Here is an 18,855-nt window from a genome sequence, read left to right as displayed (position 1 = left end):
ATCTGTTCCTAAATCTCTACTCTTTATTGTGGTCACAGTGTAATTATTCTTATCCAATGATTTGATACAGACATATTTGTGCTACTCACTACATTTGTCCATTGAAATGTGATTGTGAAGCTATCACAGCTGCTGTTCGCTGAACCAATTGTTGATATTAAATCTGCAAACTTAGTAAGAAACTACAGGCTTTGCATAAAATCTAGTGTTCTTTGGGATATTGGAAACTAAATTCCAATCTCTAATTAGTTTTGTTAATGATCTGTTTGGTGAATTCTGAAGGTATTATGGCTTTTATGCTTCATGCAAACATTTAGAGCTCGGAATGTATTCCATATTCTTAAATAGTTATTTAATGTTTGTAGAGGGTAAATTGGCCTTAACAACAGAAATTTTCAGCAAATTAATTACCTAGTGTTTCTACCTCAATAAGATACTGGAGAACTACCTCCCCATAAATCTCACTATTGAAAAATAAGTAGTTACTAGAGAAGAGTTATAACGCCATTGAGAAAACAAATTGTTGGTGGGGAAGAGAAAGACCTTACCACTGGACCACAGCTATTCTTGTGCCATTTAATTGAGTTTCTATTTTTCCAAGGCAACACAGTAATTTGTATTCAACTTTAGATTAATAATCTAGTAAAATGTCTCAAGATGTTTAAAGGTGTTACATAAATGCTTGTCTTTTTTTCCATTCTGATCTAGTCGTTTCAGTTGATCCGAAGGAAGTAGTTGAGTTGGATTCTGGAAAATGTTCCTTTTTTCCTTTTTGCTTTCTTATCCTCCCTGCACCCCATTTTCTCTTTTATCCATTATCACCTTCAATAATGTCCATCTTGGAATGAATAGTTCACAATTGAATAATTGTGAAAATTACAGCATACAATTTTGGACCATCATCTCTGTGCTAGATTAGAAACTGCTATCTATTCAATCTAATTTTGCATTTGGGTCTTGGCCTGTAATCATTTTAGTTTTACAATGTTTAATACTCATTCAAATATTTTATAAAATGGTTTTCACAACCCCTGTCAATTTGCAGGAAGTGTGTTCCAAACTTCCTGCCAGAATTGGAAAAGATTTCTCCAGTTCTCTTCTAATCATTTTGCCAGTTACTTTTTAACTCTTGATGTTCACCACCCAATGTGTTTTGTGTGACAATACTTGGAAAATTACATCCATAGTTTCAAATGTAAAATGTTGAGGGTGGTACATAATTCTGTGAGACATTATCAATCCAGAATGCTTTGGCCTGCTGTTCAGAACCTAGATGTTGATCTAGACTAGCAGTAGGTCAATGGAACTATGGATACTGATATTCTACTCAAGCGTTTAATGGAAAAACTAGATGTTGTGTTGAGCCTGAGTTTTATTTAATGGTGTCATATAGAACTGTCCTGGAACTCTTGAACGTAGTTTTAAATTCAGCATTGTCCTATCTGTATATATTCGAGCATAATTAAATTTGGAGGAATCCAGAGGAAGTTTCCTTCTGAATTCTGTGTAGAAAATTCACAGACCTCTGCAATGAAGTCTACCCTCCACAAATTTTCTTCCTTGTGGGGGAGAAGCAAGAGAAACAGGTTAAAGTAACATAATTGGTAAATAAACCTACCTGTGTTCAGGTAGAGATGAGGACTATCAGTTGAGCATTTTGTTTAAAGTAAGTAATTTAGGCTAATTTCAAGAAGCTTAACAAAACCATTTTTTGTGTGTGTTGCAGTCAGTGGTATCAATGAAGTTGAGAATGTAGCTGCTGTCATTGGGAGGTATGAACACTGTTGTGAAGCTACAAGTGAAGACAGTGAAGATGACCAATTAATGAATGGTCAGTTCTTGCCAGCGTCATGGAGACCTACAGCAAAAAATGAAGCTTATTTTAACACCAGTGAATCTGCAGAATTTTGTGTCTTAAGAGTGCCTCAGGGGGAGCTCAGCTCAGGATACTCATCTGTTAACAGTGATAGCCCCACACTAACAAATACTAGACAATCATTACCTTCTACCTCAAGGCTATCTCCCACAATAGAGTTCATAAAGCCAGTGCCTTCATCTTGTAGTACAGAAAACTTACTTCTGATGCATAAAGTTGAGCCTTTTGGGTCGGAGCACAGGTCTCTCAGGAGACCTGTCAAACGCAAGAATAGAGCCGAACATGACAAAGATGACTGGAATTCAGGTTTTGTGAGTGTTTGAAAGAAAAATATCTTCAAGTTTATGAACAATTGCTGTTAAATTAGAACGCATTTGATTTGGTTAATAAAGCAATATCTAATCTGTACCACATTGTAGGACAAAATAGTTTGGACAGTGATCTAGTTTCCAGATGTCTTGGGCTTTAATTTTCAGTGGACATATAAATTAGCTGCTTTCCTTGACACCTTGAAAACAGCTAAAATCTGCACTGACCAAAGCCCATGTTGATATCTGTCCGCTAATACTGCCTTTTTTCCCCCCAAGGCACTGAAATTCTATCATAGCACTTTTGGTTTAAAAACCACTGCCTTTAACAGAAATTGATGAGGCTTTTTGTTACCACTTGGAGTTTCAACACTAAGGTAAAAAAATTATTGTCTTGAATATTAGACCGTGTTTACAGATTGACAAAGCCACTTGACCTTTTATGATTACACTTCTAACTGGAATGAATTAAATACTCCACAATATTGTATCCAGCAATAGATGCAGAGGAAACAGATCTCTATTCATTGTGTCCAATTTCATTTTGAAATGCTTAGTTTTTTTTTGTTAGTATGATTTTTTATTTGGACTGGGAGAATCTCAGCACCTGGTTAACAAACTGCTCAGTCACAGACTGGAAATTTTACTTCACTAAATGATTCCTGCATGATTAAATGGAAACCTCCTGTGCATTTTTATATGCTAAAGCTATTGATTTGGCAGTTAAGTAACAAAAGAATTAATCACTGCTAAAATTAATATATAGGCAAGCTATAAAAATGAACTATGGTGGAACTAGGTAATTTGCAGGAAAATCTTTCAGGGAATATTTGGAAAAAATAGGGATCTTGTAATTTTCAACTTAATTTTAAGTCTTGATGGGCATTAGGCCCGAAAACTAGCAGGTACATAAACTAAAAGTATTTTAAAACTTGTGATTATGTTGACTTGAGTGCTTTTTTATTGAAATGAATTTCATTTTGGTTTACATTTTAATTGTAAATGGAATTCAGTTATATTTTTTGTAAAAAGAAATGACTGCTTTGTGATCCAAATATTTTAAAATGACTGGATGTGAAAAATATGTATGGGCGCTCAGAGTTTCAAATCTACAATTTTGAGATTTTGTTCATTAAAACTGATTGCAGTGTCGTGAATGTTAAATGTATTCTGTTTCCTACCATCCAGATATGTATTATTGACAACTATGCATCACTTCAGATTTAATGTTTCCTATTTGTCTCAACTCTTGAGACTATTGCATCTTAAGAATATCGGCATGCATGCCAGTTATGAACTATGTTCTCAGACCCAAAAAATCTGCTTTGATCCTTTAAGAGCTATACATTTGGAAGCGTTCTGATGTTCAGGAAACTAATTGAAAATGACAAGTATTACTTAAATTCTATGAACATTTGTACAATCATAATTGCCTTACTCTGTTTCTTCATGAGTATCTCTGTGAATATTTAAATGTTTGCAGCATGTAACTTTGGAAACTACATCTATATTTAATTGTCAATTAAATGTACAGTTTTTACCTATATGCAGTGTCATCGTAATCAAGGTAAATTGGTTAAAGTAGTTAATTGATGTTTTGGTGCACATATTTTACATTGTATAGTTTGATTTAAATATCATCTTTCATAAAGCAGTTTCCTTACAGGTTCTGGAATTAAGCCTGACATGTTGGGATGGAATTTTTTAGTGTTGAACATTTTAGCTGTAATTTTAAACTATTAATGTGTTGTCAGTTTGGATATTTGTGAACAGGGGATATCACTGGATAAGAAACATATTTTGCATCGTTCCTGTGCAAAACAGCCTTCAAAGCCACATGTATTTTGTGACCTAATCTAAAAATATCAGAGGTATTGGTTACAAATGTATTGAAGTCTAACTGATAGTTAAAATAAAAGTGGAGTTTCTTGATTCTCACTGACCTACTATATGTAGTCAGTGAGTTGAGCAATGTACTTTTCCTTCCAGTTTTACTCCAGTGCTTAATCTTTCATTTCCAGATGTTCTTCAAACTTTTGCTTGAATGTGTTTGATAGAATTTCAGGAGTGCAATTTTAAAAAAGAAAAAATCAAGCAAAATAAAATTGTTCAGTTTTCTCTCAATCATGACAGAAGGTTTGAGTTGGCAATATTTTGAGTTTTCCTACTGTCCCTCAAGTCACCTTTCTAATATGGGAAAAAGATATTTATATCTGTGTAAATCATCAACATTTTAGACATTCAGTGTGAACTGGGTTGTGTACGTATGGAATTGATGGCAGACCAAGATCTAATGATTTTACTTTGCCTTAAAACATTCACTTTACCCTCCCTTTGTGCGTCTGTAACTTTGGATTTTAGTAGAATGAAGTATGATCTCATTGACTTCTTCAATCACCTCAATCATTGTAATTGCAATGTTGTGAAGCAGTTTCCCATGGCTGCAGTGACTGGAACTAGGAAACATTTTTGAAATTCTCTACTCCAAAGTATGTTCAAGATAAGAGCAAAGCTTTTGGACTCATAGACAAATTTAAAATTACATTTTTGTATTCAGTCTGATTTTAGCACATACAGAATCTACAGCTGCATTCTTTTGATGTGACTGGAGCAGGTGCAATTGAATAAGTTTTATCTAAATTAAACTGAATTGCTCAACTGCCCACAGTATAGCTTCCAATATACAAGTGAAAAGCTGCCCATTTGTGCCAATGAGGAATAACTTAATACCACGACTGCAGGGTTCAGATGTCCATCTAAAGTTGAGAATGTTTTATTTCTTCAAATAGTGACACACTTTCAGGACAAAATGGTGATTATGTAGTAACTGAGGTTTAGCATGAAACCAGACTGACCAGATATCCTAAATTAATCTTGCTAGCAGGAGGAACATTTGCCCTGTATCCATCTCCACCCTTCCAATTCATGTACCCATCCACATGCATTTTAAATATTTGTAATTTTACAAGCAATCATTCCAATCTCACTGTAAATAGGAGATCCTGGGTTCAAATCCCAGTGGTGCCAGCTTTCTGTGTCAAAAAATGTTTGTTGTTTCATCTTCATGGGTGGTATGGTGGCTCAGTGGTTAGCATTGCTGCCTCACAGTGCCAGGGACCTGGGTTCAATTCGTACCTTGGGCAACTGTCTGTGTGGAATTCGCACATTCTCCCCGTGTCTGCATGGGTTTCCTCCAGGTGCTCCCATTTCCTCCTACAGTCCAAAGATGCGCAGGTTAGGTGAATTGGCTATGCTAAATTGCCCGTAGTGTTAGTTGCAGGGCTAAACGTGGGGGAATGGGTCTGGACGGGTTGATCTTCGGAGGGTCACTGTGGACTTGTTTGCCTGAAGGGCCTGTTTCTACACTGTCGAGAATCTAATCTAATCTTAAACTTATGCCCTCTAGTTTTGAATTTCCCTACCTTGGGGAAAAAGACCTTAGCTGTTCACCTTATCCATGTGCCTCATACTTTTATAAACTTCTATAAGGTCACCCAACTGTCTTTGGTGCTCCAGGAAAAATAGCCCCAACCTAATTCAGCTTGTCCCTCTGGGTCAAATGCTCCAACCCTGCTAATTTTTTTTGCACTCTTTCAAGTTTAACATTTTCCCTATAGCAGTGAGACCAGAGTTGAATTCGGTAATCCAAAAGTGACCTAACCAATGTACTGTACAGCTGCAAAATGACATCCCAACTCACTTACAGTCACTGACCAATAAAGGCAAGTGTACTAATACTGCCTTCACTAAAATGTCTACCTGTGACTCCACCTTCAATTAATCTCGAGCCTGTGATGTTTCTATTTGGCAATACTCCACCCTGGAGGCTCTATACCTCCATTCCTGATGAAGAGCTTTTGTTCAGAACGTCAATTTTCCTGTTCCTCGGATGCTGCCTGACCTGCAGCGCTTTTAGCACCACTCTAATCCAAACTCTGGTTTCCAGCATCTGCAGTCCTCACTTTTGCCTAATCTAATACTCCCCATTAAGTGGATCCTGCCCTGATTTGCCTTACCAAATTGCAAAACCTAACATTTATCTAAATTAAGCTCCATCTGCCACGCATCAATCTGATCGATTTCCTGTTGTACCCTGAGATTAAACTTCGCAGTTTTGTTAAATTACTGAGTTCTAACAGAGGAAGGTTAGCCATCGCAAAATGAAGTTTACTGGCTATATTTCCTCATAAGAATGTGAGAAGACGGGAAAGGTTGCAGTTTAGTTTAGCATAGGTCCTAGCTACTCAAAAGTCTGCATGTTAACTGCGGCCACGGGAGCGGCGGTGATATACAAACACCAGAGGCACAGAGTGAGGTTTGTTTTTAGGAATGAAGAGACGAACTTTGATTTGGCATGGGGACGGACACCGAGCAGTAATTTGGGTGTCACCGTGACTAATGGTAGAGATCATTCCGATTTCACTTTGTGGCGTCATAGCCATTTGAGTGACTGTTGGGATTGACCAATAGCAGGTGAAAGATGGGGGTGGGTGTCACTGGGTGACTGAAGCGCTGATTGGTGCGTGTGGGCGGGGCAGGTTCTCCATGGTGAGGCTGGCGTTAGGTGTTGCGGCGGCTGAAGATGAGGTGAGTGAGGGGATAGGATAGTAGACTTAGGAAGATCCGGATGGGGGCGGAGATGGAATTGGAAGGGGGTGCTGGCGGAATCTGAGTATGAGTTATTCGTAGAAGCTGTTACCAGGCATGGAATAGTGGGAACTTCAACTGGAGGAATCGAATGCATTCACGTCCAGCTGTAGTATTTGTGGGCATCATTCTTGGTGGGGGAATGAATTGGACACCAATTACTGTATGAGTGTATTGGCCAATATGGGGATTGATTTTTTTTAATGCCTTGTGTTCCGTGTTTTGTACCTCTCCGTGATCACCTACAAAGAATGGAACAGTATATTTCAATGTTCTTTCTCCTCAACTCGCTTTTTCAATGAGACGTTCATTAGATTTTACGAGATCACAGTTTCTCTGTAAATGTACAGCACGGAAACAGACCCATTGGTCCAACTTGCATTAATCTAGTTGTCTATTTAGAAGCATTTGGTCCATATCCCCTTAAACCCTTCCGATTCATGTACCCACCCAGATGCCTTTTAAATGTTGTAATCCACCAATAACTCTGGCAATTCATTCCATATATGCATGAAAATGCTGTCCCTTTGGCTGCTTTTAAATCTTACTCCTTTCACCTTAAAGCTATGCCCTCTAGTTTTGGACACTCCTGACCTTGAATATTCACCCAATCTATGTTCCTCATGATTTTATAAGCCTTTATAGGGTCACCCCTCAGCCTGTGACAGTCCAGGAGGAAAAAAAGAGCACCAGCCTATTCAGCCTTTCCCTCAAGCTCAAACCCTCCAACCCTGACAACATCCTTGTAAGTCTTTTCTGAACCATCTCCAGTTTCACAACATCTTTCCGTAACAGCGAGTCTTGAATTGAATGTGGTAATGCAAAAGTGGCCTAACCAATGTCCTGTACAGCTGCATCATGACCTCCTAACTCCTCTAGTCAATGCACTCTCCAATAAATGCAAGTGTACCAAGTACCACCTTCACTACCCTGTCTAGCTGCAACTCCATTTTCAAGGAACAATGAATCTGCATCCCAAGGTCTGTTTGGCAACACACTCCAGGACCTTACCATTAAGTGTTTAAGTCCTGCCCTGATTTGCCCTACCAAAATGCAGTACCTCATCTTTATCTAAATTAAACTCCTTGGCTCATTTGTCCATCTGTGGTACTCCAAAGTAGTCTTCGCTGTCCATCACACCACCAATTTTGGTGTCATCTGCAAACTTACTCGCCATATCTCCTATATTCACATCAAAATCATTGAGATTAATGACAAAAAACAATGGACCCAGCACTGATCTGTGCAGCACACTGCTGATCACAGGATTTGCATTCCGTCAGCTCTTTTATTTTGTTGTTATGTGACAATTAACTATCAAGGATTTTGAAAGATTTTGTATTTAATTATTGTCCCAGCTGATTCTGGCAAGATTGAGATCGGCTCTATAGCATTGACATGTTTGATTTAGTTTAAATTCTTCTGTTTGAATACACATGAAGGGATTGACTTAACAATTTAATATATTATTAAACTATAAATTTAATGCATCATAAAGCTTTTATCATCAAATCCCAAATTTGTTCATGATGTAGCTGATATAAAGGTGCATTTGTTGCAGGGAACCGATGTGATCTTATCATAACTAAGCAATTATGGTTAGCGGGAAATAAATAGAGAAGTTCGCTGCTGTAGAACGATTGCAGATTAAATTTATTCAAGTGACAACTTTGCTCTTAATTGGCCTTTAATCCAGTTTCTTAGAACAAGGGAAATGAATACAGATACATTTTTGTTTAATGTCTGGGTTGATTGGGTGTCTGCAAGTCGAGATAAATGTTGACAAGTGGTTCTACCATTAAAAAACTATCAGAACTTCAATCCCAAAATAAGGGTGGGCACAGAATTGAGGAAATGAGCAGCCCAAAAGAACTTCATTGAAGTTGTCAGTTACATGTGAATTATTTCCCTGGATTATGAATCAGGGAATCCCAACATTCCCACTGAGGGTGGCTCCTTACTGTCCTTTTGAGGTCCACAGCTTGAGTTGCAACTTCTGGCCATTTGTCCATTTGCCGTTTTCCCCCGTCTTAAACAGCCCTTGTGCAGATGGCCTGCTTCCCCAGGCAGGTTGCAGCTCTTGGATTCTTTGCAGTTCTTGGTCAGGTGCCCTCCTGTTTGCAGTTCCTGCACAAGGTCGTTTTGCAGTCTGTTGCTGTGTGCCCTCACCTCCCATAGGTTCAGCACACTCAAGGCTGCCACACATATGTCAAATAGCCTCAGCTCCCTTCAATCACAAAGCTGAAATGCAGATGGAAGATGTTCCCACTGGCATCCACCTTTAGGATCATCTTGACCTGTTGCTTGCTGATCCAGATTCCAAAGGGGTCAACGATATCAGTGTTGCCTGCTTCAAGCTGAATGTACTTCCCAAGAAGGTCAGGGCATCTACTGGCATGTAGGGGTTGTATGTATGGATTGTAACAACCCAGCTCCCCTGCGCAGAGAGGTCAAACAATGGTTCCATAGATAAGTCAGAGAGGACTCCCCCTCTCCTAATTTTTCTGCTTGATTATTTTCTAATGCAAAGATGAAAAATCTTTAAGAACATGCAGTTACTGAAGCATTTCTGAACAGTCTTTGCACATGAATAGCAAGCGAACATTGGTATTTGTTATTCCCTGCAGTTGCAGAAAAATCCAAGGCATTTCTTGCATATACTAGACTATATTTACATATATTTGAGGCACCAAGAGGATCTGACAACTGAACGGACCCCTACTGTACTTGGAGCATGATGAGAAACTGGAGCTTTCTGCTTTGAATCCAGCTCTATGGCCCTGATTGCGATAGTGTCCTCAGAGAGGAACAGGACAGCTGCCTCAATCTTATGAAGATGCAATAGTTTGCCCATACCACAAGGAGTTTGTCCAGCAACAGGAACTGTTTTACATTTTTATTGGATAGTGCAGTGATCTAAAAACATCCAATGTTTGTTTTGTTTGATATGCAAAGACTGTACAGAACTGCTTTAGTACCTGAATGTACATAAAGATAATTTTTATGAATATATTTTGAAATGAAATGTAAGTACAGGACTGACTTTCTCCAATCAATTTTTACTTGTCCAAATGAGTTCTAATTTTGTTACAGATTATTGTTTCTAAAAGCTTTCCAATCACTGACCTATAATTGTGGGCTCATCCTTATCCACTTTTGTTTAAACTCGACTGTAACATTTGCAATTCTGTAAAACTCTGGCACTACCCAATACTGAATGTATACTTTAATTTCTACCCTTGCTTCTTACACCATCCTCAGATGCATCCCATCTGCTCCTGGTGAGTTCTCAATTTTAAGTAGAGCCTCATTATTGATTTTTAACCCAATCAGTGTCATAACTACTTCTTTCATTTTGACTACAGCAGCATCGTATGCAGTCATTGACTCATACAGCATGGAAACAGACTGTTCGGTCCAACCAGTCTATGCCAACCATAATCCCAAAATCTACTCGTCCTACCTGCCTGCACTTGGCCTATATCACTCCAGACATTTCTTATTCATGTACTTATCTAAATGTCTTTTAAACATTGTAACTATCTGTATCCACTACTTTCTCTGGAAGTTCATTCCACACAAAAACCACTGTCTGTGTAAAAAAACAAAATGCCCCTCATGTCTTTTTTAAATCTTTCTCCTCTCATCTGAAAAATATGCCCCTGGTCTTGAAATCTCCCAACCTAGCGGAAAGGCACCTGTCATTCACCTTAACTATACCCCTCATTATTACATAAATCTGTACAACTGCCTATGCCTATGCTCCAATGAGAAAAAGTCTTAGCTTATCCAGCCTTTCCCTATAACTCAAACTCTTCATTCCCAGCAAAATCCTGGTAAATTTCTTCTAAACCTTCTCCAGCTTAATAATATCTTTCCTGCAACAGGGAGACCAGCAGTGGACACTCACCAAAATTCTTTATAACCTCAACAAAATACCCCCAATTTCTATATACAAAGATCTGAGCAATGAAGGCAAGCATGCTAAATGTCGTCTTAACCACTCTTTCTGTATGTGATGCAAACTTCAAAGAATTATGTGACTGAACCCCTAGATCTCTCTGTTCTACAACACTACCCAAGGCCCGACTTGTAAGTAAGTCCTGCCTTTGTTTATTTTACCGAAATGCATTTATCCAAATCAAACCCCATCTGCCACTCTTCAGCCCATTGATTCAATTGATCAAGATCTCTTTGTAATCTTTGATAATCCTCTTTATTGTCCAATATGCTACCAGTCTTGGTGTCATCTGCAAACCTACTAACAATACTTTCTGTATTCTCATCTAAATCATTTATATAAGTGACAAACAAAAGTGGACCCAGCAATGATTATGGAACACTACTGGTCACAGGCCACCGTGAGAGGAATATTAGATGAAGCATTGATGCTGGACAAATTTGTTGGGCTAGGTGGTCTATTTTCTGAAATGTATATTGTGTATGTTTGTGTGTAAGGGAAGCGATGACTACTAGGAGACCATTCAGCTGTTCTAGCATTCACAGGTGGAGAAATGCCTGCATGGGAGGACAGTTTGGATGATTAATTTATCCTGTGTCTAAGGTGGGGGTTAATGGTTTGAACCTGATAACTGAAAGATGGTAGATGATTTCTGAACACTGAAGTGGCACATTAGATTTTTATTCAATAATAGAATTTTTTTTAGAACTGAACTACACAAGTTATGCAAATTGCTGCTTAAAAACACATTTTTAATCAACGTGTTCAGTAATATCAATGTACATGTCTGGAGCAAGTGGGATTTGAACCCAGACTTCCTGGTTCAGAGGTGGGGACAGTACCACTGCACTACAGGATTCCCCTTACAGCCTGTATGTATGTTTCAATCAACCTATCCAGACATATTATTGCATACCTCTGGAGCAGGTGGGACTTGAACCCAGGCCTCCTGGCCCACAGATAGGGATACAACCACTACACCACTAGAAACATATGTAAGCTAGAAGCTACAATGATCAACACCTGCTTCTGGTTGCATTTGTTGTTAAACCAGAATCTCCAGCCTGTGCTACACAATTGGGTGTTGCTAGGGAAATACCATTTGAATCAACATCATTGTTTCCTTTCCAAGGGGAATATTCTCCCTGTAGGAAAGTGAAAACTGCTCTTAATTGCTCCCATGGCTGTTAAGAGACAGATGGGAGCCAATCTTTAAAATATTTTTCAAGTTTTGGATATGCAGGTCATCTAATAGTTTGCTGTAATGAGCATTATTGAAGGGTTCCCTGCAGTCAAATGACTTAAAGGATCTCGTGATTAAAGGGTCCTTTGGAGTCAGACTGGGTAAAAGACGTCCTGTAAATGCAATTTGTTGATTTTAAACAAAGAAGCCTATCCAAATTTAAATTCTAACGAGAATGATGTAAGCCTGCCCCAAGGGAAACACAAGCATCTTCTAGAACATTCGTTCACATAATACATTTCACAAACAAGAGCACCTCGGCTCAGATGTCACACTGCTGTCATTGTGTTGATTAACAAGTAAAGTGAGAGGGAAGGAAGTTGAAAATTTGAAGACGTCAAGAAATAATGCAGCAAATAATCCTCCATTATACAGTAAATAGTGCACACTGTACCTCTTGGTGAGTATGGCTAATTTTAATGATGCTTTAAAATCTCTGGCGTGGAACATGAGATTGTCAGATTGATGAAATAGAGAAACAGAAGGAAATGGAGTTTTTATTGAAACTGGGATTAGGAGAAATATGATCCACATGGTGTGTGCATTGGTAGAAGTTTGAACACAATAGGGAGAAGCGGAGATAATGGCACAGAAGGGGTGGGAAATGAAAAACATTGTTATAGAGTCATACAGCATGGAAACAGATCTTTCAGTTCAACTAGTCCACTCTAACCATAATTCCAAACAAAACTAGTCCCACCTGCCTGCATTTGGCCCATATCCCCTCAAACTGTTCCTATTCATGTGCTTATCTAAATGTCTTTTAAATGTTATGACTGTACCTGCATCCACCACTTCCTCTGGAAGTTCATTCCACACACATGTAAAAAATATTTCCCCCATGATTTTTTAAAATCTTTCTCCTCTCACTTGAAAAATATGCCCCCAAGTCTTGAAATCCCCCCATCTTAGGAAAAAGGCACTTGCCATTCACCTTATCTGTACCCTTAATGATTTTAAAAACCTCTACAAGGTCACCCCTCAACCTTCTACACCTCCATGAAGAAAAGTCCCAGACTATCCTGCCTCTCCTGATAAGCCCTCCATTCCCAGATATTAATGAAATTTTCTAGGTAAAGGTGAAAACAGGAATGAAAATTAGTTCATGCAACAGTTTTGATGATTATTGAACTCATTATCATTTGGAATTGTTCACGTTTTAAACCAAAAGGAAAATACTCCTGATGCTAGAAATTAGGCACAAATGAACATGCTGGAAACACTGAACAAGTCAGATCCCACCTTGGAGAGAGGATGTCAGTTAATGTTTCACCGTGATGATCATTTATTAAATTCTACAATCTTACTCATATCCTAACACAATTCATGGAAAATACAGGTGAGGTCCTTCAAATAATCGAATCAAGACCAAAAACAGAAATTGCTGGAAAAGCTCAGCAGGTCTGGCAGAATCTGTTGAGAGAAATCAGACTTAACATTTCAGGTCCAGTCACCCTTCTTCAGAACAGAGTGACTTTTACATACTGGGGGATTGTTCACTGATTGCTTAATATATTTCAATTCGTAAGATACTTTTTTAAAAAGTGGACTCTGAACTTTAATTACTTCTACGAAACTTGTTAAATATTTCTGTATTTACGTATAAAAAAAATTCTAACAAAAACTTTCAATTTTGTGGAAAGATGAGATTGCGAGGCATTCTTGGTTCTGCTGAAGTTTGAAATGATCCATTGGTTGTTTTTCTCTCCGTCTCTCTTTATCTCTGTCTGTTTCTCTTTTCCACTTTCTCCTTATCTGTCTCTTCCTCATTCATTCTTTTAGCTCTCTCTATCATGCTGTCTGCCTTTCTCCTGCTGGCTGTTTTCAGTCCTTTTCTCTCTCAACTGGTCTGTCTATTGCTTACTGCCACCCTGTTCTTGCTGTCTGTGTCTCTCCCCCTCTCTGTTCCGTCTATGTTTTTTGCTTTGTCTCCTTCTCTTGCTTTCTATTTTGCTTCATCTTGCTGTACGTTTGCTTCTCTTGTTGCTCATCTCACCTCATCACTGTTTGCCTTTCTCTCTTGTTTAATTTCCCTCTCTTGTTTTCTATCTCTCTTTCCTTTGCTTCCTCTTTCTCTCTCTCTCTCTTTACTCTCTTGCTATTTGTCTTTCTCCCTTGATATATATTTCTCTGCCTCTCTTTGTTATTTGCCCCTCACTGTCTTTGTCTCCGTCTCATCTCTGCTTTCCTCACACTCTTTCTGTCTGATTCAGTGTCTCTTCATTTGCCTCTGTCTCTCACTATTTGCTTCTCACTCTGCTCCACTGTATCACTCTGGTTGTCTCGCGAATCTTATCAGATCGAATGGATTGGTTGGAGAGACAGTTAGAAGCAATGAGGAATTTGCAACAGCAACAGTATATGATGGATGGCAGTTATAGGAATGGGAGAAAGTCTCAGATACAGTCACATAGATGGGTTAACTCCAGGAAAGGTAAGAGAGGTAGACACCTAGGGCAGGAGTCTTTTGTGGATATACCCATTTCAAACAGGTATGCTGTTTTGGAAAATGTAGGGGGTGATGGATTCTCAGGAGAACGTAGCACGAACAGCTAAGTTTCTGGTATTGAGACTGGCTCTAATGCAACGTGTGGTACATCGGCTTCCAAGAGATCAATTGTGTTAGGGGATTCTGTAGTCCGAGGAGCAGACAGACGTTTCTGTGGCCAGCAGAGAAAAAGCAGAATGGTGTGTTGTTTCCCTGGTGCCAGGATCCAGGATATCTCAGAGAGGGTGCTAAATATTCTCACAGGAGAAAGGGCCCAGCAAGAGGTCATTGTCCACATTGGAACCAACGATATAGGAAAGGAAAAGGTTGGGGTTCTGAAGGGAGATTTCAGCGAGTTAGGCAGAAATTTAAAAAGGAGGTCCTCAAGGGTAGTAATATCTGGATTACTCCCAGTGCTATGAGCTAGTGAGGGCAGGAATAGGAGGATAGAACAGATAAATGCACGGCTGAGGAGCTGGTGTGTGGGAGAACGATTTCCATTTTTGGAACATTAGAATTTTTTTTGGGGTAGAAGTGACCTATACGAGAAGGACGGATTGCACCTAAATTGGAAGGGGGCTAATATACTGGCAGGGAAATTTGCTAAAACTGCTCAGGAGGATTTAAACGAGTAAGGTTGGGGAGGTGTGTGTATGTGGGGGGGGGAGGAGGGTGTTGGGGGGGTGGTTTTGGGGGTGGTGGTTTGGTGGGGGGGCCCAGGGAGATAGTGAGTAAAGAGATCAATCTGAGACTGGTACAGTTGAGAACAAGGGCAAGTCACAGTCAGGGCAGGCAGGGACAAGGTAGGGCTAATACATTAAACTGCATTTATTTCAATGCAAGGGGCCTAACAGGGAAGGCAGATGAACTCAGGGCATGGTTAGGAACATGGAACTGGGATATCATAGCAATTACAGAAACATGGCTCAAGGATGGACAGGACTGGCAGCTTTAATGTTCTGGGATACAAGTACTACAGGAAGGATAGAAAGGGAAGAGAGGAGGGGGAGTGGCATTTTTGATAAGGGATAGCATTACAGCTGTGCTGAGGGAAGATATTCCCGGAAAGTTATTTGGGTGGAACTGAGAAATAAGAAAGGGATGATTACCTTATTGGGATTGTATTATAGACCCCCTAATAGTCAGAGGGAAATTGAGAAACAAACTTGTAAGGAGATCTCAGCTATCTGTGAGAATAATAGGGTAGTTATGGTAGGGGATTTTAACTTTCCAAACATCGACTAGGACTGCCATACTGTTAAAAGTTTAGATGGAGAAGAATTTCTTAAGTGCGCACAAGACAATTTTCTGATTCAGTATGTGCATGTACCTACTAGAGAAGGTGCAAAACTTGACCTACTCTTGGAAAATAAGGCAGGGCAGGTGACTGAGGTGCCAGTGGGGGAGCACTTTGGGGCCAGTGACTATAATTCTATTTGTTTTAAAATAGTGAAGGAAAAGGATAGACCAGATCTAAAAGTTGAAGTTCTAAATTTTGATGGTATTAGGCAAGAACCTTTGAAAGCTGATTGGAGGCAGATGTTCGCAGTAAAGGGACAGTTGGAAAATGGGAAGCCTTCAGAAATGAGATAACAAAAATCCTGTCAGGGTGAAAGGAAAGGCTGGTAGGTATAGGGAATGCTGGATGATGAAAGAAATTGAGGGTTTGGTTAAGAAAAAGGAGGAAGCATATGTCAGGTATATACAGATCAAGTGAATCCTTAGAAGAATATAAAGGAAGTAGGAGTATACTTAAGAGGGAAATCAGGAGAACAAAAAGGGGACATGAGATAGCTTTGGCAAATAGAATTAAGGAGAATCCAAAGGGTTTTTACAAATGTATTAAGGACAAAAGGGTAACTAGGGAGAGAATAGGGCCCATCAAAGATCAGCAAGGAGACCTTTGTGTGGAGCCACAGAAAATGGGGGAGATACTAAATGAATATTTTGCATCAGTATTTACTGTGGAAAAGGATATGGAAGATAGAGACTGTAGGGAAATAGATGGTGACAGATTACAGAGGAGGAAGTGCTAGATGTCTTGAAATGGGTAAAGGTGGATAAATCCCCAGGACCTGATCAGGTGTACCCGAGAACTCTATGGGAAGCCAGAGAAGTGATTGCTGGGTCTCTTGCTGAGATATTTGTATCATCGATGAGGTGAGGTGCCGGAAGACTGGAGGTTGGCAAACGTGGTGCCACTGTTTAAGAAGGGCGGTAAAAACAGGGAACTATAGACCAGTGAGCCTAAACTCTGTGGTGGGCAAGTTGTTGGAGGGAATCCTGAGGGACAGAATGTACATGTATTTGGAAAGGCAAGGACTGATTTAGGATAGTCAGCATAGCTTTGTGAATGGGAAATCATGTCTCACAAATTTGATTGAGTTTTTTGAAGAAGTAACAAAGAGGATTGATGAGGGCAGAGCAGTAGATGTGATCTATATGGACTTCAGTAAGGCGTTCAACAAGGTTCCCTATGGGAGACTGATTAGCAAGGTTAGATCTTATGGAATACAGGGAGAACTAGCCATTTGGATATAGAACTGGCTCAAAGGTAGAAGACGGAGGGTGGTGGTGGAGGGTTGTTTTTCAGACTGGAGACCTGTGACCAGTGGAGTGCCACAAGGATCGGTGCTGGGTCCTCTACTTTTTGTCATTTTACATAAATGATTTGGATGCGAGCATAAGAAGTACAGTTCGTAAGTTTGCAGATGACACAAAAATTGGAGGTGTAGTGGCCAGCAAAGAGGGTTACCTCAGATTGCAACAGGATCTGGACCAGATGGGCCAATGGGTTGAGAAATGGCAGATGGAGTTTAATTTAGATAAATGCGAGGTGCTGCATTTTGGGAAAGCAAATTTTAGCGGGACTTCTATCCTTAATGGTAAGGTCCTAGGGAACGCTGCTGAACAGAGAGACTTTGAGTGCAGGTTCATATCTCCTTGAAAATGGAGTCTTGGGTAGATAGGATAGTGAAGAAGGTGTTTGGTATGCTTTCCTTTATTGGTCAGAGTATTGAGTACAGGAGTTGGGAGATCATGTTGCAGCTGTACAGGACATTGGTTAGGCCTCTGTTGGAATATCGCGTGCAATTCTGGTATCCTTCCTATCGGAAAGATGTTGTGAAACTTGAAAGGGTTCAGAAAAGATTTACAAGGATGTTGTCAGGGTTGGAAGATTTGAGCTATAGGGAGAGGTTGAACAGGCTGGGGCTGTGTTCCCTGGAGTTTCGGAGGCTGAGGGGTCACCTTATAGAGGTTTACAAAATTATGAGGGGCATGGATAGGATAAATAGACAAAGTCTTTTCTCTGAGTTCGCGGAGTCCAGAACTAGAGGGCATAGGTTTAGGGTGAGAGGGGAAAGATATAAAAGAGACCTAAGGGGCAACTTTTTCACGCAGAGGGTGATACGTGTATGGAATGAGCTGCCAGAGGAAGTGGTGGAGGCTGGTACAATTGCACAATTTAAGAGGCTGGTCATGTCATTTCGTGACCAGCTATCCCTTGTAGCCACACACTCAGATGACAAACAACATGAATTCGATTGGGACAACACCACTATTATAGGGCAGGCCAAATAGAGAACAGCCAGGGAATTCCTAGAGGCATGGCACTCATCCACAAATTCTAACAACAGACACATCGACCTAGACCCTATATACCGGCCACTGCAGCGGACAGCAACTGACAACCGGAAGCGGCAGATTCAAACCACTGTAAATGCCGGAGGAATCAGCACAGAAGCGCTTCACAGGAGGCTCCCAAGCACTGAAGATGTCACCTAGAAAGGGGACGAAACGTTTGCAACAAAAACTCCCAGCTCGGCGAACAGAACCACAACAACGAGCACCCGAGCTACAAATCTTCTCAGAAACTTTGAAGAGTAAAACCCTCCGCACACTGACCTAATAAACATTTCCAAGATAGGTGCAGCAAGGATTAGATACAATTTGAATTGTAACTTTGGGGTGGGATTTGGGAGTGGAGATGCAAACCAAGTTTGATGAAACATAACTCAAATTGCTGTGACCAATTGGAAGTGGCTTGTAATCATCAACAACAACTCCCCCCCCCCCAATATATATACCTCAAATATTTTCAGTAGACACACAGTTCTGGAACTGGGGAGGGCAGGTGGTCTTCACAACTCTAACATTTCAATTAGTCACCAAAGGCTTTGAATAAAGTTGCTTACCTGGAATTTGAGCTATAGTGATTCTGTTCACAACTATTGACACGAGCTATAAAAATGTCTGTGAATTTCGAAAGTTGCTTTTATTATAAAACCTGGCAACACTTCAAAAGTACAGTACATCATTGACTTTTGTTTG

The 18,855-nt window shown here is 39.8% G+C and overlaps 2 protein-coding genes across 3 annotated transcripts in view; both read left to right on the top strand.

The window, feature by feature from the left end:
* The window catches only part of ccnf (cyclin F), a 60,931-nt gene extending 57,222 nt beyond the window's left edge, over positions 1-3,709 (top strand). Inside the window, exon 17 of the mRNA XM_060840235.1 lies at positions 1,727-3,709. Coding sequence (XP_060696218.1) covers positions 1,727-2,199 — 473 coding nt within the window. The 3' untranslated portion in view covers positions 2,200-3,709. The remainder of the gene's footprint in view (positions 1-1,726) is intronic.
* A 3,007-nt stretch (positions 3,710-6,716) lies between these two features.
* abca3b (ATP-binding cassette, sub-family A (ABC1), member 3b) overlaps positions 6,717-18,855 on the top strand; it is a 117,158-nt gene continuing 105,019 nt past the window's right edge. For both annotated transcript variants that reach the window (XM_060840689.1, XM_060840688.1), the window contains exon 1: positions 6,717-6,771. The gene's annotated coding sequence lies outside the window, so the exon portion shown is untranslated. The remainder of the gene's footprint in view (positions 6,772-18,855) is intronic.

The sequence above is a fragment of the Hemiscyllium ocellatum genome, chromosome 20 (assembly GCF_020745735.1).
Source record: "Hemiscyllium ocellatum isolate sHemOce1 chromosome 20, sHemOce1.pat.X.cur, whole genome shotgun sequence".
Classification (NCBI taxonomy): domain Eukaryota; kingdom Metazoa; phylum Chordata; class Chondrichthyes; order Orectolobiformes; family Hemiscylliidae; genus Hemiscyllium; species Hemiscyllium ocellatum.
This window is presented reverse-complemented; position numbering and strand designations above follow the sequence as displayed.